This window comes from Anabrus simplex, chromosome 1, assembly GCF_040414725.1.
Source record: "Anabrus simplex isolate iqAnaSimp1 chromosome 1, ASM4041472v1, whole genome shotgun sequence".
Taxonomy (NCBI): domain Eukaryota; kingdom Metazoa; phylum Arthropoda; class Insecta; order Orthoptera; family Tettigoniidae; genus Anabrus; species Anabrus simplex.
This window is the reverse complement of record NC_090265.1, coordinates 1,556,400,656-1,556,425,762: the sequence shown is the minus strand read 5'-3', so window position 1 is coordinate 1,556,425,762 and position 25,107 is coordinate 1,556,400,656. Positions and strand designations below refer to the sequence as shown.

The 25,107-nt window shown below is 39.2% G+C and overlaps 1 protein-coding gene across 1 annotated transcript in view; it reads left to right on the top strand.

The window, feature by feature from the left end:
• Nucleotides 1-25,107, top strand: part of cic (Putative transcription factor capicua) — a 519,891-nt gene that overhangs the window by 37,321 nt on the left and 457,463 nt on the right. The window contains exon 3 of the mRNA XM_067138869.2: nucleotides 4,408-5,671. Coding sequence (XP_066994970.2) covers nucleotides 4,480-5,671 — 1,192 coding nt within the window. The 5' untranslated portion in view covers nucleotides 4,408-4,479. The remainder of the gene's footprint in view (nucleotides 1-4,407; nucleotides 5,672-25,107) is intronic.

The following is a 25,107-nucleotide window of genomic DNA, read 5'->3' as shown; positions in this document are numbered from 1 at the left end:
ACCTCCTGACTACCGAAGGCCTGTTGGGGACTGGGTGCAAATAACTCCTGTGGAACAAAATTCACACTAAGAGCTAAGCTTTTGAGGTTAGTTGTATGCAGTCAAGTATCCATAAACAAAATTATTTTCATTCTAATTAACAATCACTTGCTCGTTCACATGATTTGTCACTGAAGAACTTGAAGCCGTCTTATCTGTAGGGAGATATTCGATGCTTTCGGTGTGCCTGATGGTTTCTTTTCCGGAGGAATACAAATACAACACCGGTTTGAACCTTGATCTTGATTGAATAATGAGTGGAAGAGAACATTCAGTGCAATATACTGGGGATTACAAGTGCAGCGCTTCGAGCACCGTATTTTGTGAATAAATAACTATTTTAGACAAATAAAAGTCTTATTAAAAATAATAATGTTATTGGCTTTACGTCCCACTAACTACTTTTTACGGTTTTCGGAGATGAGGTGCCGGAATTTAGTCCTGCAGGAGTTCTTTCATGTGCCAGTAAATCTACCGACACTGTGACATACCCATTCTTGCCCACAGATGTGCGACAATATGTGACGTGCCGGGTCACCTTAATTTTAATATAAATACATACTTGCTCATATACTTCTCCATAAGCAGTATCCCATGCGTGCCAGCCTTCAAACATACGTCTTGAAGACGATAGTTGATAATTAATGATGATGATGATGATGATAATTATTATTAATGAGACTCTAAATACTACCAGAGGTGGGGTGACGGAGCACTAACCATTAAACACACACTAACTGGGATATTAAGGGTCATTAATAAGAATATCTGCAATAACCAGTTAAATTACCTATTTATTAGGATAAAAACCTTACGGCGTATTTACGAACTCTGAACTTAACGGAAGCAAAAGAAAGATTGAATGAAATAAAATTTAATAAACTGAACCGTTGCGTGGAGACTTGTAGTAATTCATGCCATTAGCTCACCATTTGTAGACTCTGTTATCTGGACACGATCTATGTAGCAGCTGATGTTTGATGGACGTTTCGTGCTGGCATCGTCATCTCTCGTTGTAGGTACCAGTCCTATTTCTGATTCGTGCATGGCTCACAATCGAACAATGACTTTAACACTTCCTACAGTACTCCTTGCATAAAGTTGTAATGAGTCCTAATTTTAATAGCAAAACCACCTTGGGTTACGTTCATGGAGAGAATACACTTGTATTCTTCCGTATTACAGAATTGTAGCATAACTAAATACAGAACAAAATTTCTCCTGCCCTATACCAGTCAAAACAGGGTCTTTCATTGACTTTAACTCTTAACTAGGTCTCAATGAGAGTAATTTTGAGTAGTGCTCTACTCCGATGTGAAATAAACTAAGACCTTCAGCAGTTAAGAACTTCTCCGATGTCAAGACATACAGCCCTCCTCCGATGTAATGATAGAATAGATTAGAATTGCCCGATAGAATTGCCCTCTCCAGCTCTTGTCGTGGATGTATATAGGCTCCAAAATCTCCCTCCATGTACCATATCACATGTTCCAGTAAGATCTATTGTACTATCCCTCACCAAGTTCGATAGCTGCAGTCACTTAAATGCGGCCAGTATCCAGTATTCGGGAGATAGTAGGTTTGAACCCCACTGTCGGCAGCCCTGAAAATGGTTTTCCGTAGTTTTCCCATTTTCACACCAGGCAAATGCTGGGGCTGTACCTTAATTAAGGCCATGGCCACTTCCTTCCCACTCCTAGCCCTTGCCTGTCCCATCGTCGCCATAAGACCTGTGTCGGTGCGACGTAAAGGAACTAGCAAAAAAAAAAAAAGTACTATCCCTTCTCCTATCCATCGTTGTACATCCATCATCTTGTTCCATAACGTCCATTCACGTAGGTTGAACTTTCCCGGGCAAACAAAGTGTCGTGTAGCGAACTTCAAAAAGTAGGTGTTAAGAAGGCTTTAACTGTCTCTTCAAAGTATGGAAGGGGTAAGGACTCTGCAAGCTTGTTGATGTCTTTTCCCTGGTAATGGACGAAAATTTGCATGGCGAGTCTGGTCACCTGACCTCGGCTACTGGAAATTTACTGCAAACTATTAATACGAGTGATGTTGTAATACCTTACGCAAGAAGTCGTTCATTCAGAATACATTATTGCCGTGATACGAAGAGATGATATGATAATGTGAAATGGATGACTAAAAACCCTATATATATAATAATTAAAAATGTCCTACCACTAATTAAAGATGTACATCTTTCCAATTAATTACACAGTTCGATAATTTTGTACATGCTGTGATGTTCCAAACATCACAACATGGCAATGATGTACGTACCTTCAAATACCACTGGACTGAGCCAGGATCGAACCTGCCGAGTTGAAGTCAGAAGGCCAATTTTGCATTACTCTTTCGCATTATATATATATAAATTTATTTTCTTTTTCCTTTTACACTACAAAATTAATCCTATCTGTAGATCAGTGGTAGACTGTCAGCCCCTGAATCTCAAGATCATGGAGTCAAACCTGACAGAGGTACTTAGATTTCTAAAGTGCATGAAAGAAAAAGTCCATTCAGCACTCTGTCGCATGCAATCGGAATGTGAAAGATCTCTGGTGACACATTCAGTGTTCACTTAACAACATAAATTATTATTTTAAATTTATAATAGTTTGCCTAAAAGAGTTTTGAATTCTCTGCTATCTGGCATAATAAAATGGAGCATCAAAATTGACTGACAGGAAGCCTAAAAGGCATTGAAATGCCTACACATGGTAGCTGAGACCATAAAACTGTTGATGATGATATACTACTACATAAATTTGTATTAATTTTAGTGAATTTATTTTAATACATGGTACTATTTTCAGTTTGTTACTGTCTTAATTACTATATTCAAAAATTACCGTAAATTCATTCTTCCTATAGTTGAATAGATTTCTGCTGAACTATGTAATTCAGTCTCAGCTTTGTAATATTCTAATGTTATTATTTATTATTTTGAAATGTTATATTTTTCCTGGAGTTCTTTTGGCATATGGAAATTTAGGACAAAAAAGAAAAAAATATACATAGTAGATTTTATAATTTTGTAAGGATATGTTCATTTTCTTTTAATCTTGAAGTTCCCAAACTGTCCATATGGACAATAAGAAGCAGTTCATATTACTGCACCAAATTTGAGGTCTTGTGGCTGTGATTGTATCAACAATTGTGTAAAATGACAGGCTTGCTTGCTTCTCTCTGGACTCAAGTATACTGTAATACTATTGATAACTTGAGTCACTGTTTTTCAGGTTATGGAGGATGTTTAAGTATATGTGTAGACTGCCTTGTGTACTGTTCTTTCAGTTTCAATGTATACTGAACTACAATGGAAAATCAGACCCGAAGGGCCATGGCCTACCAAATGAACGCTGCTCAGCCCAAAGGCCTGCAGATTACAAGGTGTCGTGTGGTCAGCACAATGAATCCTCTCGACTGTTATTCTTGGCTTTCTAGTCGGCTCAATGGAAAATTAGACCCGGTGGTAATTTGCTACACACTCTGACAAAATAAAATTCATAGTATGCCTACTGGTGGAAAGTGTCACTTCATGCATTGTATGAAAGCAGTTTGTAAGACAATAAATTATTCAGTTGAATTAACAAAATTCCAGTCTGTTTCATATTTTACAGTTATTTATACAAATGGGTGGTGTAGGTATAAGTTTGCAGTTAGGAGATGTTGGCGTTCAAACCCTTTCATTGACAGGCTAGAGTGTGATTATTTCTAGTTTCCAATGTTTATACCAAGTAAATGCTGGTTCTGTACTTTAAATAAGGTCTAGGCAGCCACCTTCCCAGTCCTTGTTTTATCCCATCCCATTGCCACCAGAAACCAGTAGTGCGTTATTTCAATATTCAGCTGTTAATGAAGGATAGCTACTCAAACTATGAAAAACATTTGGGTTAAAAGTAGAGGATGAAACACTTTGTTAAAAATAGTCTCAGATCTGAATGCAAACCACTTTTATTATTTCCCAACTTGATTTAAATTTTTTAAATTTTAAATGTGTCGTGTTTGCTAATGAAGACACCAGGTTTTACCCTCTCCCTGTGTCATTACCATCGTCATTGCACACTGCACATTACAGAACATACACTAGTATAATGATCTTTGCCTCTGAGATTTTAAACGATGATAACAACTTGATATTTAACATTTGTACATACAGTAGATGTATTGAGAGAAATTTACTTAGTAAAGTTTTTACCCAAAGTTGGGTAATTCCCTTGAATGATATAAGAATTAGTTCAGAATTAGATTTATTGTATTTAAGAGCTCTGTTCGGACCTAGATGTAATGCACTGATAATTTAACACAATCTTCAAAACTGTGTAAAATATATTACTAATTAATAAAAATAATTTATTTCAGGTTGTGTTGTTCTGCAGCAGTGTGCTGTAGTCTTTGAGGGACTCAGCATAAATAATAAACAGAGTCATCAGTATGAGCAGTTCTACTTACAGCAGCATGCATGAAAAACTACCCCATATGAACAGTGACTCAGACAAGAACTGCACTGTGAATAATGTGCGGATGTTGCCAAAAAAGCGCAAGTTCAACCCATCAGATTTGGAAGAAATTGAGAAGACTGCAACAGTTGAACATCCATTCCAAAACAGTAACAGTTCAACTTCACAAAGTGTGGTTGTGATGCCTCCACAGTCTATAGCTGTGGACTATTCGTATGTGACTCAGACAGCACCCAAGCAGCTGAACCATTCAACGGTTAATACCATTGTGGATATTGTGATTGAGGATCGTAGTGGACCACCACTTGAAGGGAACGGGGGGGTGCTTCATCCTGATAGTGGGAATAGTTGTCTGTCCGTGTTGGATAGTGGTTTATTACCGCGGAAAAATACATCTGGAATTGATCTTGGTGAGTGGAGAGACCACAGAGTGTTGGCTAAGAAAGATAAGGTTTATCTTCCTGGAGTTATTAGACGTGCTGTTAATACGGGTGATGTGTGGGTGGAATTTGATTACTGTGAAGGTGAGAGGACACTTTACAGAGATGTTTTGGGTTCTGGGAAATATGATGTGATAGGTGATGCTAGTCCATCAGCTGGGCAAGTGACCCTGGGAGCTCGTGTGTGTGTGCGAATTACTGGCTCTAACCATCAAGCTCTAGCTCCAGTATTCTTTGAAGGATTCGTTGATAAGATTCTTAGTTCACCATTACAGTTTGTGGTGAAACTTATCAATACTGACCAGCAAAATGAAGAGCATCATGTTAAACGTGCTGACTTGCGACTCCTGCAGCCACCTTGGTGGGATGAATTGGAGGGCTTAGAAGATACTCCTCCAACACACATAGTAGGTAACAACAACTGGCGAGGTGTTGGAACTTTGCAGCCTTCTGTACTTCATACTCACAGACGGACTCCTCCACAGACTGTTGTTCTTCCTGTGCAACAGGTTGTGCCAACACTACCACCAGCAGACCCTGGTGGATACTATCGCAATATTGCCACTTCACCATTACACAATTTAGCCACACCTGTCAGCATCAACTCCACCAGTACAATCCTATCCAATGGTAGCACCGATGATCTCCGTCGTCATTACGATCCTGATATTATTGAAAGTGATGACGATCTTGGCAAAGAAGACATTCTGTTTACATCAGATGCCGGTAAGTTAATAGATTTTGGAGGTTAACATAAGTTACATTTCATTTGCATTATTTATATTCTCAACTGAATGATACATCAAGTTTAATTTTTATAAAGTTACATAGTATATAATGAACTGGATAAAGGATGAGGGTATTTATTGATATCATAAATGTTACCTATGCATATGGTTAAAAAAATGGATGGATGTCATTAAATACCATTGAAGGGTAAATATCATGAATTTTCATCTATATTAATGTCCATGTCGAAGAATCCTGCAAGAGGTGAGGTTGTAGGTGGAGTGCGTGCACCTTTGAGGGCATTAATGAGACTAGTTAGCAGAGAATAGAGAAGTAACTAAGGTTATGTTATAAGGAGATTCCCACCTTCCAATACTTGTAAAATTTCTTATAGCTAGTTTATTGTTTACATGACATAATCCAGCTTAATCTCTAAGCGTGATAATAAATAGAACATGTTTCGTTCCAATTATGGAACATCTTCAGCTAAAAGATTTAACAAGAATTGACAGGACAATTAAAATATATATATGGTGATTATGATGATGGGCTAAAATGTTCATTCATGTTGGGTTCAAATTTCCAACAAGTTAATGAATAAAATCAGCGTAAGGGGTCTTCTTTTAGGCTGGAGAAGTATATACTTGTTGAGTCTTGAAGACTTATAAATTAGTACTCATTTATATACATGAAGTGGTTAAGTGTAAGAAAGAGCCAGGGGCCCCTAACTTTGCCACAAACAGTGAGTCATATATGTCCTCTCTGCCCATTTTCATGCTCAGAGCAAGATTTGATGCTTGCTGATGACAACGACCTAGATGTGGCTCAGTTTTGGAAAAACACCATCTAGATGTACAGTAAATTTGGTCAATTTCCTTTGTCTGTTAATTTTTGTAAATAGTTTAATTATTACTTTATTTTTAACTGTATGATTATGTATGCTTCTGACACGAATAAATAAATACATAAATAAATAATAATAATAATAATAATAATAATAATAATAATAATAATAATAATAATAATTGTATAATATTTGATCATTGGTGTTACTTGTTTGGAATGCTATTTCATAGTTGTGTTTTTTGAAGATATTAGTTATTTGATAAATATTATAAATATATATTATAAATATTGTTTGTGGCTTATTTTTTATTTTGTCGTTCATTTTGTCTATGCAATTTATAGTGTAACGATTATCAGTAGCTATTTTATAAATTTATTTATATTGTGTCAGAAGCAGAGTTACATATGTGTCTATAGAAAAGAGGTAAAAATGAACTGTGCACCAAAGGTTCATATTGTGATGCACCAAATATTAGCAATGTCGAATGCGTTCCTTGTCACTTCAAGCAGCTTTTTCTCAGTACATATGGCAGGACAGAGATGACATTCTAGTAGATGGGCCGTAGTCTACATTTCACCACAGCCACACAAACAGAATCCACCGAATATCCCCACTTGTACAGATTGGTCTTGCACCTAATAACACTTGAGCGCAGCCTATTTGGAGATCTCCAAGTCGTCCTGTATTCCATATGTCTTGCAAGTAATTCTTCACGAGGTGTTTTCCATTGTCTTCTCCTTACGGGCTGCTACTGGATATCAGGAGGTGCGATGCCAGCAAGATAGTACAATTTTTCTCGCGGTATAGACAGCCTGTGATGGTGCGACACTTTTCATTGATTGCCGCGTCTGCTTCTTTGGTATGGCAAGGTCTGTACCATACTGGGCAAGCATACTCTGCTGCTGAGTAACATAATGCTAGTGCTGAGGTTCTCACTGTGCCTGGCTGTGCTGCCCCGGTTGTTCCAGTCAGCTTCCGTACCACATTATTTCTGGCAGCCACTTTGTTCTTGGTGTTCAATGTTTTCTATAACAAAGTGTGTGGTCTATTTTTTTTCTTTCTATTGGCTTTACGTTGCACCGACACGGACAGGTCTTACGGCAACAGTGGAACAGGTAAGGGCTAGGACTGAGAAGGACACATTGATCCTACTATGAAGCTTTAAGTTCTGCAATTAATGAACAGCTGTGTCCAGTCACTCAAGATACCAAAAGTCTGGAGGAAAACTATGGTTATTGCCATCCTTAAGCCTGGTAAAAACCAGAATGACCCAATACGTTACAGACCCATTTCATTACTACGTCATTTCTATAAGCTGCTTGAAAGACTCATCCTTTGAAGACCGATGGACGACATTGAACCTTATCTCATTCCTCAACAAGCTGGTTTCAGGGAAGGGAAGAATTGCACATCACAGGTCCTCAAATTAACTCAACAAATCGAAGATCATTTTCAAAGAGGGACAATAACAGGTGCATATTTTATCGATTTCTTGGCAGCCTATGACACTGTCAAACATAATCTCCTTGTGGTAAAACTCTATTTAATCAAACATGACTATCAACTTACCTGCATGATCATAAACATTCTACAAAACAGAAAGTTCTGTGCAGAATTCCAGGGAATGAGAAGCAGATGGAGAATGCAGAAACAACCTCAAGGTAGTGTACTTGACCCAGCCCTTTTTAACATCTACACAAATGATCAACCATTACCCAAAGGAACTCAGAGCTTCATCTATGCTGACAGCCTTCCTCTCACTGCTCAGCCTGACAGTTTTGAAGAGATTGAAGTGATTTTAACTAGCGCTTTGAAAGATCTTACCACATATTACAGGAATAATCAATTGAAGCCAAATCGCACAAAAATTCAAACTTGTGTTTTTCCATTTGAAGAGTAAACAGGCTGCTCAGATACCTGAACATCACATGGGGAGGGATCAAGCCAGCACATTGTGAGACCTCAAAATATCTCAAGGTTACTTTAGACCACACACTCACCAAGCTCGATAGCTGCATTCGCTTAAGTGCGGCCAGTATCCAATATTGGGGAGATAGTGGGTTTGAACCCCACTGTCGGCAGTCCTCAAGACTGTTTTCCATGGTACTTTAAGGCAGAAATTGGTTTCAAGAAGGACATTCCAGGAATCAATAATGATCAAGGGGAGTGTGTACGCGAGGATCTTCAAAAGGCAGGACTATTCAGTCAGCAATATGTAAAGACTGTTGGTAACAAGGATAATGTCCAGATAGAGGAGGTGACTGATACTAAAGTAATAAAATTAACCTATGGTAACAACAACATTTACAATAAGATACAAAAGTTGAAAACTAGAAAAGTGGCTGGAATTGATAAGGTTTCTGGGGAGGAATTGATAAGATTTCTGGGGATATACTGAAGACAATGGGATATAATACCATATCTGAAGTGCCTATTTGATTATTATTTGCATGAAGAAGCTATACCAACTGGATGGAGAGTTGCTATTTTAGCCCTTGTGTATAAAGGAAAGGGTGATGGACATAAACCTGAAAATTACAGGCCAGTCAGTTTGACTTGCATTGCATGTAAGCTTTGGGAAAGCATTCTTTCTGAATATATTAGACATGCCTGCAAAATTAATAACTGGTTCAATAGCGGGCAGTTTGGGTTCAGGAAAGGTTATTCTACTAAAGCTCAACTTTGCTACGGTGTGTATTGACACATCAGCAATCGCTAAGCAAAAACCAACGAAAGTTCGATATAAAGGAACCGAAAGACTCCAAGTAATACGTGCTGGTGCACCGCACAGAGGACTTAGCAGAGCAGAGCGCAGGGAAACGTGTAGAGTGGGGTAATAGCACTATTCAAACGTCATGCCTCGAATAACCACAGACAGTGGTGATCACGTCCCAAGTCATGTGGCGATTACAATTATGGCCCTTTTCCCAAGAGGAATTACCGCGGTAGGTACATATGAAGAAAGGCAAAAGAGAACACCAAAATGAAAACTCCCACAAGCACAGGTTTTGAAAAAAATGAACATATATATTGAAACAACTTCAAAGAAATAACAATTGTTTCCACAATAGAGAGTAAGAATTTAGACCATTTGATACACCATAGAAAAAGGGAATCGTACAAGTTATTGACAGGTCTTATTTTGGTTCATACAGGTATCAAAAGGGGTAATCACACAAACCACAATAAACCTTTGGCGTGCCCAAGTACGAGATAAGGGCTATAGGAATAAGTTAATATCTTAATTACATTCAAGTTCCAATATGACAATGTTCACATGAATGCCGCACAAAAAGCAGCAGGAAATTATGAAAAAAGGAACAAGTAAGATAGTACAAGTTAAAAGGAACTTTCCAGTGCTCGAAATGGCACGTAATAAAACAACAGGATATCCCCCTAAAAACTAAGACACACTTTTTTTTTTTTAGACAAGTAGGCACTAGAACTTTCGAAACGTACACAACAGACGAAGTGCGAATTTGGCAGAGCACCAAGCTACTAAAATTTTATTGGTATATTACGAGAAAATATGAATGGTAAACGAAAAGGAGAATGGAAGGAAAAAACGGGAAAGGAAATCCAAGCAAGGAAAGGGAAATGATCAGGCTATGAAGTCCACTTCAAACGAGAAGAAAAAAGTTCCTGTACAACAGTTCAAAACTTGAAGGTCACCATAGTATCGCTAGTCCAGCACACTTCCTCCTTCACATTTCCATCACCAAGTCTAAAGTCAACAGTTTGGCACAGCGAAATTTCGTAGAGTCCTGAAGGGACTATAGTTAGAAATCCAAGCATTAGCCAAGCCCATATGGTGAATGAGAGGGCGAAATTAAATGGATGGCAATAATAATAATAAAAGTCTGCTCACCCAGTACGTAATGAAGAATAAAGTAAAATCGAAATGCACTCGGTCCAGCCGGTGCACTGCTCAAGCTCCCACTGCCGATTACAACATAGCAATCACACCTGATCGCCGGACAAGAGAAAGCGGCGAGTATATATACACGGAGCGAAGCGAGCTCGAGAAAACACTGGAACCAGGTGACGTCACGGTGATTGCGCGTGGAGGGGTAACAGACAAAGTAGTGGTGAGACAGCCTTGTAAGCTGAAGGTTCATGGAACAGCGCAATATAGTGTGCACTAAATCGGAGCGGAGAAGCATGCATAAGGTAAGCGAAATTGAGCTCGTAACATACTCCCACCACCAGAAGAAATCCGAAGGATTGGTGTCCAAAGTCGACGAGACGGCATGATGAGAGCAGAAGGTGGTGAAAGCAGTACAGGTGATCCAAAGCGATGCGGACGAAGATGAAGAGTGGCGGAGATCCAACTAGGTAGGAACGACGACAGGCGAAGAAGCTGAACTGACGAAAAGATGAAGACAGTAGAAGCGGCAGGTCCCACGAAGTCCGAAGGAAGCGCCATCTCAGGGACAGGCAGGATGATGCAGCATAATAGGAAAGAAAAAATAAAGAGAATAAGTAACAAGAGAAAATAAGAGAAGAATAAGGGGGAAAAGGACGGGGGGGAAGGAGAGGGCAAGGGAACGAACAGGATGATTTTAATGATAAAACAAAATTATCTAGTGCTCTGCATGACAATTTTACAGTAGAAAATTACAATATTTATCAATAATATACCCCAAAGGGATAACAAAACTTAGTTATAAGAGGGGGAGGATCAGGCATGAAAATTTAGGCAGTGGGAGAAGAGCTGGGTGAGCAGAGACAAAGGGGGAAAAAAAATAAATCAAGAAATATGAAGGAAGGAGAGTAATGGACAGCAAAATAATATCGTAGAACCAAGAAGATACAAAAAGGATAACAGAACTGATCAATACCCCTCTCCCGCCCCACAGAAAAAAAAGAGGGAACATAGGGATTAGGTATGGAACGGCTTTAGTCGAGAGAAATGAGCCTTTCGGAGATCAGTAGGGGATTCCACAGACTGAAGCTGAGCGGTATTAGGCGAGGGAAAAGAAAGAATACGAAAGGGACCCAGCCAACGAGGGGAGAGTTTAGCAGAAATATTCTGAGGTGTAGAGCTAAGGGGGTGATTTTTAAGAAGAACTAAATCAAACAATTTAAATTTAGAAGGTAAGACACGAGAATTACACAGAGTTTTATGAACTTTGCTGGCCTGAAGGAGCTTTTGATAAGCGGAATACAATTGGGAGTGATTAAGACGATCGGAGGGGGCATCCAAAAGCGAGGGGAGATCCCACGTAAGGGCAAGGGGGGTATTCAACTCACGGCCGAGAAAGAGTTTAGCCGGAGTACAACCAGTAGAAGAATTAATGGTGGAGTTGAGGGCTAGAACAAAAGAAGGAAGTTCGGTGTCCCATGATTTCTGGTTATGGGAGTGAAAAATAGATAGAAATGTTTTAAGGTTACGGTGGTAGCGTTCGACGGTATTTGCCTGAGGATGATAGGGGGAAGTACAAACTTTTTTTATGCCAAGAGAAAAACAAAAATTATAGAACTGTCTAGAGGTGAAAATCGAAGCATTATCAGAAATGAGAACTTTAGGGAGACCAGTGATAGGAAAAATGTGATTGAACAAAAGATTGATAACAATTTGTGAAGAGATATTTCTCAAAGGACGAACAATAAGAAATTTAGAAAACCCATCTAACAGAGTAAAAATGTATGAATTGGACTTAGAGGATTTAACAATAGGCCCAACAATGTCAATGTAATACTTTTCAGACGAGTAAGTAGCAGGAGAGGCGGCATAGGAGCCGTAAGGAAGGTGATTTAACGGTTTATGTTTCTGACAAGAAGGGCAAGATCGAACCCACGAAAAAATGTCTTTACGCATTTGCGGCCAAAAAAATTGGGAGGCAAGACGAGCGTAGGTCTTAGCTCTCCCAAGGTGGCCGCCGATAGGCGAATCATGAAAATATTGAAATACCATAGATCGGAGAGTGGAAGGAAGAACCAAGCGAGGAGTAGCCTTAGGAGTAGGTTTAAAAAGAAAGAGTTGGTGGTGGACCCGAAATGGGCCAGAATAATCAGGAGAAGTAATTTCTTGAGAAATTTGTTGACAGTACGGGTCAAGCTGTTGATGGTGCAAGCAAGATTGAAAAGAGAGGGGAAAGTTAGTTAAAGAAGAGACGGAAATAACAGAGTTAATGGGAAGGGAATCAAGTTCGGAAGGTTGAAGCTCTTGGTCATCAAAGAGACGGGAAAGAGCATCGGCGACAGAATTATTATAACCGGAAACGAATTTTAAAGAGAATTTGAAACGAGACAGGCGGAGTAACCAACGACCAGTACGACCAATTTTTGGGGCATTATGTAGGAGCCAAGAAAGAGCCTGGTTATCAGTGCTGACAATAAATTCGCGATGGTCGAGATATTCAGAAAAGTGTTCTATTGAGAGAATAAGAGCCAGGGCTTCCTTTTCGTAAGTAGAATACTTTTGTTCAACAGGGGATAACAGGCGGCTAAAATAGGCAACAGGAAGCGTACGGTCATTAACAGTTTGTTGAAGGACAGCACCAATGGCAATGTCTCAGGCATCAGTAGATAATTCAAAGGTAAGATTAAAATCCGGAATTTGTAAGAGGGGAGCATGAGATAGTTTCGATTTAAGAAGATCAAAGGCCATTTGTTGCTGAGGGGACCAGTGGAATTTCACCCCTTTCCTTTTGAGTTTATTCAATGGATCAGCAATAGATGAAAAATTAGGGATGTATTTGGCATAGAAGCCGACCATTCCCAAAAAGGATCGTAAATGTTTCAAGTTAGTAGGAGGGGGTATCTTATTAATGGCGGAGACACGGTCAGGATCAACAGCAATGCCATCAGAACTCAATATGTGGCCAAGAAATTTAATCGAGGTTTGGGCGATCAAAACTTTAGAGGGATTAACGGTGAGACCGACATTGCGAAGACGAGTAAGGACTTCGCGTACATGAGACAAATGGGATTCAAAATCAGGAGAAAAACTAAGATATCATCAACAAAAGGAAAAAGATACTTATACTTAATGTCAGCAAAAAGGGAGTCCACAAAACGCTGCATTATTTGGGAGCCTAGATTAAGGCCAAAGGGAACTTTTTTAAATTGATAGAGCCCAGTAGGAGTAATGAATGCCGTATACCGAGAACTGAGGTCATCTAAGGGAAGTTGATTGTAAGCAGAATTGAGGTCGAAAATTGAGAAAAATTTGGAACCGGAAAAATGTTGGAATGCCGAATTTAATTTAGGCATCGGATAGGCGTCATAGACGATTTTCTCATTGAGCTTCCTGTAATCCACAATAAATCTCGCAGAACCATCAGGCTTGGCGAGCACAAAGGCAGGTGAGGCATAATCGGAAGATGATGGAATAATGGTATTGTCTTTAAGCATTGTCTGAATCAATTGATTTAAAGTGTTCATCCGAGGAGGGCTAAGGAAATAAGGAGAAGAACGGACAGGAGTAGAATCCACTAGATCAATATGTGCAAAAAAATTCTTAACCGTACCCAAATTAGGGGTAATAACGTCAGAGAACTCAGTGAGCAAAGCTTGAACCTGGTCGGAATGAATAGAGTTAATAGCAGGAAGTAGAGAATGTGAACGAAAAGGAAAATCAGAGATGTTAATCAACGGAACAAACTTGTCCGAAAAGGAAAAAAAAACTTTAGACTGGGCGGAATCAAGAAGAAGACCAGTATGCGAAAAAAAATCATAGCCTAAGATAACCGGGAATGACAAGTTCTCAACAGTCTGAAAGGTGAAAGGCCAAGAAAGGGGCTGTAGTTTAATATGTAACAAGATACTACCCAAAATTTGCAAGGGTTGATTAGAAACTGAAAGACATCGAAGGGGAGATGGAAGATATTTCAAATGGGGATTATTGTGAAGTAAATCGCTGTAAAATCGGGAACTAATGAGTGACACTGCCGCCCCAGAATCGAGGAGCGCAACAGAAGGAAGGTTATTAACCATGAGCAAAACATGACAACTCGGGGGTGAAAGAGAAATAGAATTATGAAGGGATTGGGAAGATGCGGATACGGAGGTAAGCTGGGAGGAATGAGGCAGATTTTCCCTATGTGAACACCTACTGCCTAAGGACGCGGGTGAAGGGCGTTTCCCGAAGGCAAGTTAGTACATTGACGGGCAATGTGGCCCGGTAATTTACAGCGATAACAGGTTATGGGAGGACGGACACTAAGGGGAGGTACTGCAGACAAAGAAGAACGTAAGGGAGAAGCAGTAATCGGTGGGGGAGAGACGGAAGCGTAGTAGGAACGATCCCCTAAAGAATGTATGGTATGTTGTTGAGCAAGATTGTAGAGTTGAAAAAGGGAAACGGGGGGGGCAAGAACATTAAAAAGCATGCGGAATGATGGGGCGGCATAAAACTGAATAATAGATATCAGTTCGGAAGTATTATATGAAACATTCAAAACATCACTATAAGTGATGATAGAGTCCAAATAGTCGTGCGCAGGTTCGTTGGGTAGCTGGTGGCGTCTGATGAACTCGGTACTTAGTTTGTAACGGACTTCTAGGGGTAAGAAATAATTGTGTATCGCATGTCTCAATTCATACCAATTTGTAAAATTTGACATATTATCCAACCAAAAGGTGGAGAAAAAACCCGTAGTTTTGGTGGACAGGAGACCAATTAATTGGGGAAAAGAGGCAACTTTTATATTTAAGAACTTACGAACCGAAAACAGCCAAATGGTAAGATTTCGGGGATCTGTTGCTAATAATTGGGGAACTTGTAATAACGACTGCGTAATGATTTGTACATTAAGTGCACTATCAACAGAGGGGGTAGTAGGTACTGGGGGTCGAGAATAAGGAGGGGGTGGCGGGGCCATGTGATGTAGTAAAACGGAAGGTTTAGTATCATCAGATTGAAAATCAGGTGTATGGTTTGAGGAAGACGGGTATAGGGAAGGAGAAGACGGAGCAGAAGAAAAGGAAATTAAATTCGGTACAGAAGGGTTGGGTAATGATAAATTTGGTGGTAGCGGAGAAGATAGTACTGAAGAGTCGTCCCCTAAAGGGAAGTTATCGGAAAAGCAAGCCATGAATGAAAGCACACAAGAGAATGAGGGCAGTCAAAATAGGAAGTACTCTGCTACCATGTGCTACGGTGTGTATTGACACATTTAAACATGATATGTATTTTCAAGTGCTTGCAGCAATCGCTAAGCAAAAACCAACGAAAGTTTGATATAAAGGAACCGAAAGACTCCAAGTAATACGTGCTGGTGCACCGCACAGAGGACTTAGCAGAGCAGAGCGCAGGGAAACGTGTAGAGTGGGGTAATAGCACTATTCAAACGTCATGCCTCGAATAACCACAGACAGTGGTGATCACGTCCCAAGTCATGTGGCGATTACAATTATGGCCTCTTTTCCCAAGAGGAATTACCGCGGTAGGTACATATGAAGAAAGGCAAAAGAGAACACCAAAATGAAAACTCCCACAAGCACAGGTTTTGAAAAAAATGAACATATATATTGAAACAACTTCAAAGAAATAACAATTGTTTCCACAATAGAGAGTAAGAATTTAGACCATTTGATACACCATAGAAAAAGGGAATCGTACAAGTTATTGACAGGTCTTATTTTGGTTCATACAGGTATCAAAAGGGGTAATCACACAAACCACAATAAACCTTTGGCGTGCCCAAGTACGAGATAAGGGCTATAGGAATAAGTTAATATCTTAATTACATTCAAGTTCCAATATGACAATGTTCACATGAATGCCGCACAAAAAGCAGCAGGAAATTATGAAAAAAGGAACAAGTAAGATAATACAAGTTAAAAGGAACTTTCCAGTGCTCGAAATGGCACGTAATAAAACAACAGGATATCCCCCTAAAAACTAAGACACATTTTTTTTTTTTAGACAAGTAGGCACTAGAACTTTCGAAACATACACAACAGACGAAGTGCGAATTTGGCAGAGCACCAAGCTACTAAAATTTTATTGGTATATTACGAAAAAATATGAATGGTAAACGAAAAGGAGAATGGAAGGAAAAAACGGGAAAGGAAATCCAAGCAAGGAAAGGGAAATGATCAGGCTATGAAGTCCACTTCAAACGAGAAGAAAAAAGTTCCTGTACAACAGTTCAAAACTTGAAGGTCACCATAGTATCGCTAGTCCAGCACACTTCCTCCTTCACATTTCCATCACCAAGTCTAAAGTCAACAGTTTGGCACAGCGAAATTTCGTAGAGTCCTGAAGGGACTATAGTTCAAAATCCAAGCATTAGCCAAGCCCATATGGTGAATGAGAGGGCGAAATTAAATGGATGGCAATAATAATAATAAAAGTCTGCTCACCCAGTACGTAATGAAGAATAAAGTAAAATCGAAATGCACTCGGTCCAGCCGGTGCACTGCTCAAGCTCCCACTGCCGATTACAACATAGCAATCACACCTGATCGCCAGACAAGAGAAAGCGGCGAGTATATATACACGGAGCGAAGCGAGCTCGAGAAAACACTGGAACCAGGTGACGTCATGGTGATTGCGCGTGGAGGGGTAACAGACAAAGTAGTGGTGAGACAGCCTTGTAAGCTGAAGGTTCATGGAACAGCGCAATATAGTGTGCACTAAATCGGAGCGGAGAAGCATGCATAAGGTAAGCGAAATTGAGCTCGTAACAACTTGTAGGATTCCAGCAAGATATAGCAGGTATCTTGGATTCAGGAAGTCAAATGGACTGAATCACAATTGACCCGTGAAAGGAATTGGATAGGGTGGATCATAGGAGACTACTGGCCAAAATGGGTGCAATTGGACTACACAAAAGTGACTGAATGGGTGGATATATTTCTAGAAAACAGAACTCGGAAAATTAGAGTAGGCGAAAATTATATACTTCTGTGCATTATTGACCTTATTATAGAGGTGAACAATTGCACGGTCAACATCATTCCTATCGTTTATTTCAAATGTGTTTAAATTTTTATTTTCATTCCAGGAGAATCTACTGTAGTCTAACTTTAAGTTCTCCAAAGGAAAAGATGGCTCTTGAAAACGAACCCAGAAAAGATTAAAAATGATCAGTTTATGATCAGAATGAAGTAACTTATGAACAGTAATATAAATTGGTTTTAACTCCTTTTTCTCCCCACCACCGTTAAGTTGATATACGCCCCTCCCCCCCCTCAAAGAAAAAGAAGGCATGTTTCTTTATGTTTAAAGGAGATTCCAAATACCAATGTTCACGTCTGTTACCTTCAGTTTTGAGATATAAGTAGACATGAGAATTATAGGCACTAAAAACAGTTAAAATAGGCAGGCATATAGGCTCTTAAATTAGTCAAAATAGGCATTTAAATAGGCACTAACGTGTGAAATAGGCATGAAAAAAATTACTTATAATTTAATAACACACTCAATTACTATAAAAGGAATTTACAAGCAACGTTTCAATGTTTTCCGGTAACAAACTTGTTCTCCTCTCATGCATAATGTTTTTGTACTGAGAAAAGGATCTCTCAACTTCACAGGAAGTGATTGGACAAAACTTCAGTGAAGTCACTTCATCTGGTTTTATTTCGCTGACAGCGGCTGCCTTCCCAGTGGTTCGGACAAAACTTCGCCCGACTTCTTCCACAAACCTAAATTACTCCACCAGGGGCATGCTATTCTTCTCCAACTTGGTGATTGCTCCCGGCAGCTTGTTGAAATTTGTTGCTTTGCTTGTTGTTTTAAGGGGCCTAACATCGAAGGTCATCGGCCCAAAATCTGTTGAAATCTGTACTCGTATCAGATACATCGCAGTATTTCTAAGTTGATCTATGTGGTATTTTTCTCACATTTGATCTGTAAAATAATAAAATTGACATAAATTACACTGCCACTATATCTTAAATTTCTACAGTTGGGCTAATTGGCAATAATGCTTAGTATATATCATACATTTGTTTCATAAAAAATGACTATTAGAGATGATGTTTCTAGAAGTACAAAACTTTAAATTAGGAACAAAGGAATTAGTAATTTACATGCAAATGTGTCCTCAAGGATTTTCAGTTATAATTTGGCAGTATCTTGTCGAGTTCACCGGGTGAAAAATATAATAAAAAAGACGTGAAACGATACCGGAGTAGCGTAGAGGAGATATCCGTCCTTTATGCTTGCCACTTACTTCTATAGAAGAACAAAAGCAAAACTTAGACACTACAGCACAGTGGTCTCTACGCTTCATGAGCCTAACAATGAATAAAAAGAGTAAGCTTCAAGATCTCGGAAAAAAAAAAAAAAAAAAAAAAAAAACCCCGAAGAGAGGAGAATCTTAAGGAAAATTTTAGGACCACAGGAAAATGCTGATGGAGAGTGGAGGAATAGAAAAAATGATGATCTCTACAAATACACTGAAAAATCACTGTCACCATACATTCTATGGGCATCTAGGAAGAATGGATGAGAAACGGCTAACTAAGAAAATATTCAAGTACATCACTGGGCTAAAAGCTTTGACGAAGTGGGTAGAAGAGGTAAAAAGAGATGCAATAGAAAGTGGACTTACAATGGATATGATTCACAGCAGAAAAGAATTTAGAAGCTGAGTGTACAGCATCAAAACATTCCAGGAGAAACCACCAAAATGTAGATCCAAATTGGTCATATCTGAGAAAGAAAGGAAGATTAGAAGTGAAAGGCTGAAGAGGTTCTGGAAGAAGAAGAATACGAAGAAGAAGGAGGAGGAGAAGAAGAAGAAGAAGAAGAAGAAGAAGAAGAAGAAGAAGAAGAAGAAGAAGAAGAAGAAGAAGAAGAAGAAGAAGAAGAAGAGAAAGCCTTTGGTTCAATGCAGTCCATAGGTGGCCGAATTCGGAAACAAGGAGAAGAATGAAAACGGAGGCACTATAAATCTCAGATTTGTGAACATGTTTCTATTTGCCAACTTTGGTCAGCCAGGTCAGCTGTCATGAAGACTATTTTCTGTTGTTTGCAATAGATTGTGCATCATGTGTGCCCCCAAGGCTGCCACCCTTGTCGAAAATTATATACCGCGTAATGTGAAATTGTCGTGACATGCACCCATAACCTTATTTTTGTCACAATTTAGTAAGACTCTAGAGTTGATGCTAGAGGCTTGTTAACCTGGAAGCTTACGCCCCTCAGACTCAGACTCTCTTTGCCCCCCCCCCCCAAGCACAACGGTTACTAACCAGACCTCACCAATCCAGACTAACGGTCTTTTCGCTGGCCTGGTCTTGTAAAGATAGCCTTGGCAACCTTGTAAAACACGTTGTAGCATCGTCCTAGCCGGGCTACATTGAATCTGCAACCGTGTTTCGCGATGGCTTAGCAGAAGTTTAAGAGAATTCACGTTTTTTTTTTAAAAGTTGCTTTACGTCCCACCGACACAGATAGGTCTTATGGCGACTGTGGGACTGGAAAAGGCTAGGAGTGGTTGGAAAGCACCCGTGGCCTTAATTAAGGTACACCCCCAGCATTTGCCTAGTGTGAAAATGAGAAACCACGGAAAACCACCTTCAGGGCTGCCGACAGTGGGGTACGAGCCCACTATCTCCCGAATACTGGATACTGACCACACTTAAGCGACTACAGCTATCCAGCTCAGTTCACAGTTTTTAAAAGGGAGTTTTAAAAATAGCATTCCAGTTGTAAATCTCTATTTTCACAGTTCAAAATGCCGATTTAATTTTCATTCATTCTGTGACAAGAGACCACCGGTGTTCTAAATCCTTGTTCAGTGCCGGGCTGAGTGGCTCAGACGGTTAAGGCGCTGGCCTTCTAACCCCAACTTGGCAGGTTCGATCCTGGCTCAGTCCGGTGGTATTTGAAGGTGCTCAAATACGACAGCCTCATGTCGGTAGATTTACTGGCACGTAAAAGAACTCCTGCGGGACTAAATTCCGGCACCTCGGCGTCTCCGAAGACCGTAAAAGTAGTTTGTGGGACGTAAAGCAAATAACATTATTATTATTATTATTATTATTATTATTATTATTATTATTATTATTATTATTATTATTATCCTTTCTGGATAGTGCAATGCTCCTTGGCTGTGCTGCGTTACAAGTCACATTGAAAGGCTGTTAGTAGTTGATATCAACAATTTTTCTGTTCATGATGAACAGTCTGTTTTCTTTCGTTAGTGGTCTAACGTTGGACTAACACATCACAGGTTTTCGGCGACTCAAGGAAGGGAAAGGGCTAGGTTTGGAAAGGTAGGTGCCATGACCTTAATTAAGGTACAGCCCCCGCATTTGCCTGGTTTGAAAATGGGAAACCATGAGAATCCATCTTGAATCCACAATCTTTCAAATTGCAAGCTCACAGCTACGCAACTCTTAACTGCATGCCCAACTTGTTTGGTGTGAACAGTCTGTATTCTTCTCAGCTACTGTTACTAAATTGGCAATGAAGACAGTTCTTTGGTTATTGGTTGCTCTGTAAAGAACAAGCTACAAATAATCAGTCTGTAAAAATCAGTAACTAGTTAGACAGCAGGACTGAGTAACTGAGGAGGTAGTGTTGGCCTTCTGAGCCCTACTTGGCTGCTTCGATCATAACTCAGTCCGGTCATATTTTAAGATGCTCAAAATTATCAGCCTGGTATCGGTAGATATATGGGCACGTAAATGAACAAAATTCCAGCACCTTGGCATCTCCAAAAACTACAGAAGTAGCCATCATCATCATCATCATCATCATCGTTGTCCATTTCCAATTGCCCGGGTGTGGTGTACGAGCCCCTTTCATCTTCGTCCATGAACCGCTGTTCTCTTATAATCTTCTCCCAATCTTGTCCTCTCTCTTCGACATCGTTCTTCACCAGATCTGTTCATTTTCCTCTGGGGCTGCCCACTGGTCTTTTTCCTTTTCCTTCTGTTTCATATTCTTTTCTTGCAGTCCTACTTGCAGTCATCCTTCTTGCATGGCCAAACCACTTCAGTCTTGCTTTCTGAATTCTCTGTAGTAGGGAGTCTCCTATTCCCATCTCCTCTTGGACTCTTTCATTCCTCAACTTGTCCTTCCTGGTCTTAGATTTCATTGACAAAAACACAGAAATTTGTTTCCCTTCCTAATGTTCAATTACTCAACAGTATCTCAGTTAGCTGCCATCTAGTGGCGATATTGTGAACTCGATGAGCCTGGTTTTATGATCAAAACTGTGGCTCCTTTCCTGGCCTCATAGGCAATGGTAGAACTCAACCACAGTAAAAAAATATTAATAGGGATGGTTTATAAACCACCAATGTAAGACAGATTGTTAGTTTTGGAGCGGCTCTGACAAATCTTATCTCGGTCTATGAGGACGTCATTGTTATGGGCGACTTCAGTATGAACATTTGATTAGAGTTAAATGAATAAAAAAAAATTGAATAATTTATTCCTCTCTATCACTATGAAGATTTAACCACTTAACGCTCTAAGCCACATCAACTTCCCTGACTATTTAGCCCACACGTTAATTGACCTTCAATTACAAATCAACCTCAAAAAGTTATTAAACATGGCCAGATCTTGGCTTCTGGCATTTCTACTCGTGCAACTAATTAGGAACAGTAAATGTAGCTACTTCCAGCAGTGAGGTAGATACAATAACTTAACACAGACCTGGAAAAGACTGTGGTCAATTGGCTTAGGTGAAGTAGTAGAGCAGGGTGTTCCAACCATCTCACTTGATGACTACAATATCTGTTTTACTCAGTCTAATGTTCCATTCCTCATACAGTCATCAAACCCTTACAGTCATCAACCTCAAAGTAATAAGTTCACTTTTCGAACTGTGTATGGGAATTATGTTAAGGATGTGCTAAATCATGGCCAGACTACACTAAAGGCTGTGTGTGACACTGAAACTTGCATGTTATGATTCTCATATTTTGGTCCGTATTGAAATGTTCAATAAAGTCAAATAAATATGAAAGTTTATTTGTTCCACCTTTTCAATACTTAAAAAGAATTTACCAACTGATGAGCCCAGCCTGGCACACGAGGGCGAAACGCTGGCAACCAGGAATGAGTTAGCTGGAAAATTTATAATGTCCAATAACGGACCATTTATATTGGTATTATAAATTTACTCATTCGGAACAAATATTACAGATTTCCTATGGGAATCAACATCTGTATTATCTGATGGCCAAGCAGGCATCAATTTTTATTAGTGAGACAGAGTGTCTCATAGTGCATTGGCACTGCAGGTGGCTACAATTGGCCTACGCAGTGGCCTCCACGGTATGCACTAGCCATGCGTCTTGGTAGGTGTGCTAGGTACCAACTGATGAGCCCAGCCTGGCACACGAGGGCGAAACGCTGGCAACCAGGAATGAGTTAGCTGGAAAATTTATAATGTCCAATAACGGACCATTTATATTGGTATTATAAATTTACTCATTCGGAACAAATATTACAGATTCCCTATGGGAATCAACATCTGTATTATCAATGTAAATATATAAATAAACAAATATATGGCTACAACTAGAAAAAACAATACAATCCTATGTCCATCAAAATACTTTTCTAACATTGGGAATCATTTTACAACACAATCAATCAATCAATCAATCAATCAATCAATCAATCAATCAATCAATCAATCAATCAATCAATCAATCAATACTGATCTGCATTTAGAGCAGTCGCCCAGGTGGCAGATTCCCTATCTGTTGTTTTCCTAGCCTTTTCTTAAACGATTTCAATGACATTGGAAATTTATTGAACATCTCCCTTGGTAAGTTATTCCAATCCCTAACTCCCCTCCCTATAAAGGAATATTTGCTGAAATTTGTCCTTTTGTATTCCAACTTTATCATCATATTGTGATCTTTCCTACTTTTAAAGATGCCACTCGAACTTATTCGTCAACTGATGTCATTCCACGCCATTTCTCTGCTGACAGCTCGGAACATACCACTCAGTCGAGCAACTCATCTTCTTTCTCCCAGTTCTTCCCAGCCCAAACTTTGCAACATTTTTGTAATGCTACTCTTTTGTCGGAAATCACCCAGAACAAATCGAGATGATTTTCTTTGGATTTTTTCCAGTTCTGGAATCAAATAATCCTGGTGAGGGTCCCATACACTGGAACCATACTCTAGTTAGGGTCTTACCAGAGACTTATAAGCCCTCTCCTTTACATCCTTGCTACAACCCCTAAACACCCTCATAACTATGTGAAGAGATTTGTACCCTTTATTTACAATCCCATTTATGTGATTACCCCAATAAAGATCTTTCCTTGTATTAACACCCAGATACTTACAATGATCCCCAAAAGGAACTTTCACCCCATCAATGCAGTAATTAAAACTCGGAGGCCTTTTCCTATTTGTGAAACTCACAACCTGACTTTTAACCCTGTTTATCATCATACCATTGCCTACTGTCCATCTCCCAACATTATCGAGGTTATTTTGCAGTTGCTCACAATCTTGTAACTTATTTATTACTCTATACAGAATAACATCATCCGCAAAAAGCCTTACCTCTGATTCCACTCCTTTACTCAAATCATTTATATACATAAGAAAACATAAAGGTCCAATAATACTGCCTTGAGGAACGCCCCTCTTAATTATTAGAGGGTCAGATAAAGCTTTGCCTACTCTAATTCTCTGAGATCTATTTTCTAGAAATATAGCAACCCATTATCACTTTTTTGTCTAGCCCAATTGCACTCATTTTTGCCAGTAGTCTCCCATGATCCACCCTATCAAATGCTTTAATAATAATAATAATAATAATGTTATTTGCTTTACATCCCACTAACTACTCTTCTACAATCTTCGTAGACTCCGAGGTGTCAGAATTTTGTCCCACAGGAGTTCTTTTAAGTGCCAGTAAATCTACCGACATGATGCTGACATATTTTAGCACCTTCAAATACTACCGGACTAGCCAGGATCGAACCCGCCAAGTTGGGGTCACTGTTGTTTATAAGTTTCATTTCCGTATTGATGGATATTACTTTACATAAAAACAATATATATACAATTCTCCACCTTATCAATACGAGTTTATTTTACATTACAAATATTCAAGACTAGTTTCGACCCCTATGGGGTCATCCTCAGTTGACAATTGTAAATTGTTCATAAAAACATCACATAGTAAAAATTAGACTAGTTTAGGCTGATCATTAATGTTTGGTGTGTCTAGTACATGACTAGTGTGCATTGTTCATAGAGACACATATTACCTTACTGCTACTACTATCCAATTTTAAGTTATATAGTATGGAACACAGATATGTTTGTGTAACTCTACAGTGACAAGTTCAAATATTTACAGAATTGGCTGTTGATTAGTCACAATGATATAATAGAACACAGGCTTGAACATTTTTGATTTAAGTATCAGTGCAATATCTTGCTTTTGTACATACTAGAAGCTAAATTCATTTTGTAAAGTCATTACATACTGATTGAAACTTAGTGTGAGGTTAAAATTGAATAAAAATATATGCTAATGTGGATATTAAAATATTGTTAAAATGGGCATATAATCAAAAACAGTGGTATGTATGCCACACATGTCTAGTATAAAAACTCATTACACTGGTGCTGTTAGTGTGCAGTACAGCATATACACTGATTTGGAATAAATGGATTTGTATATATA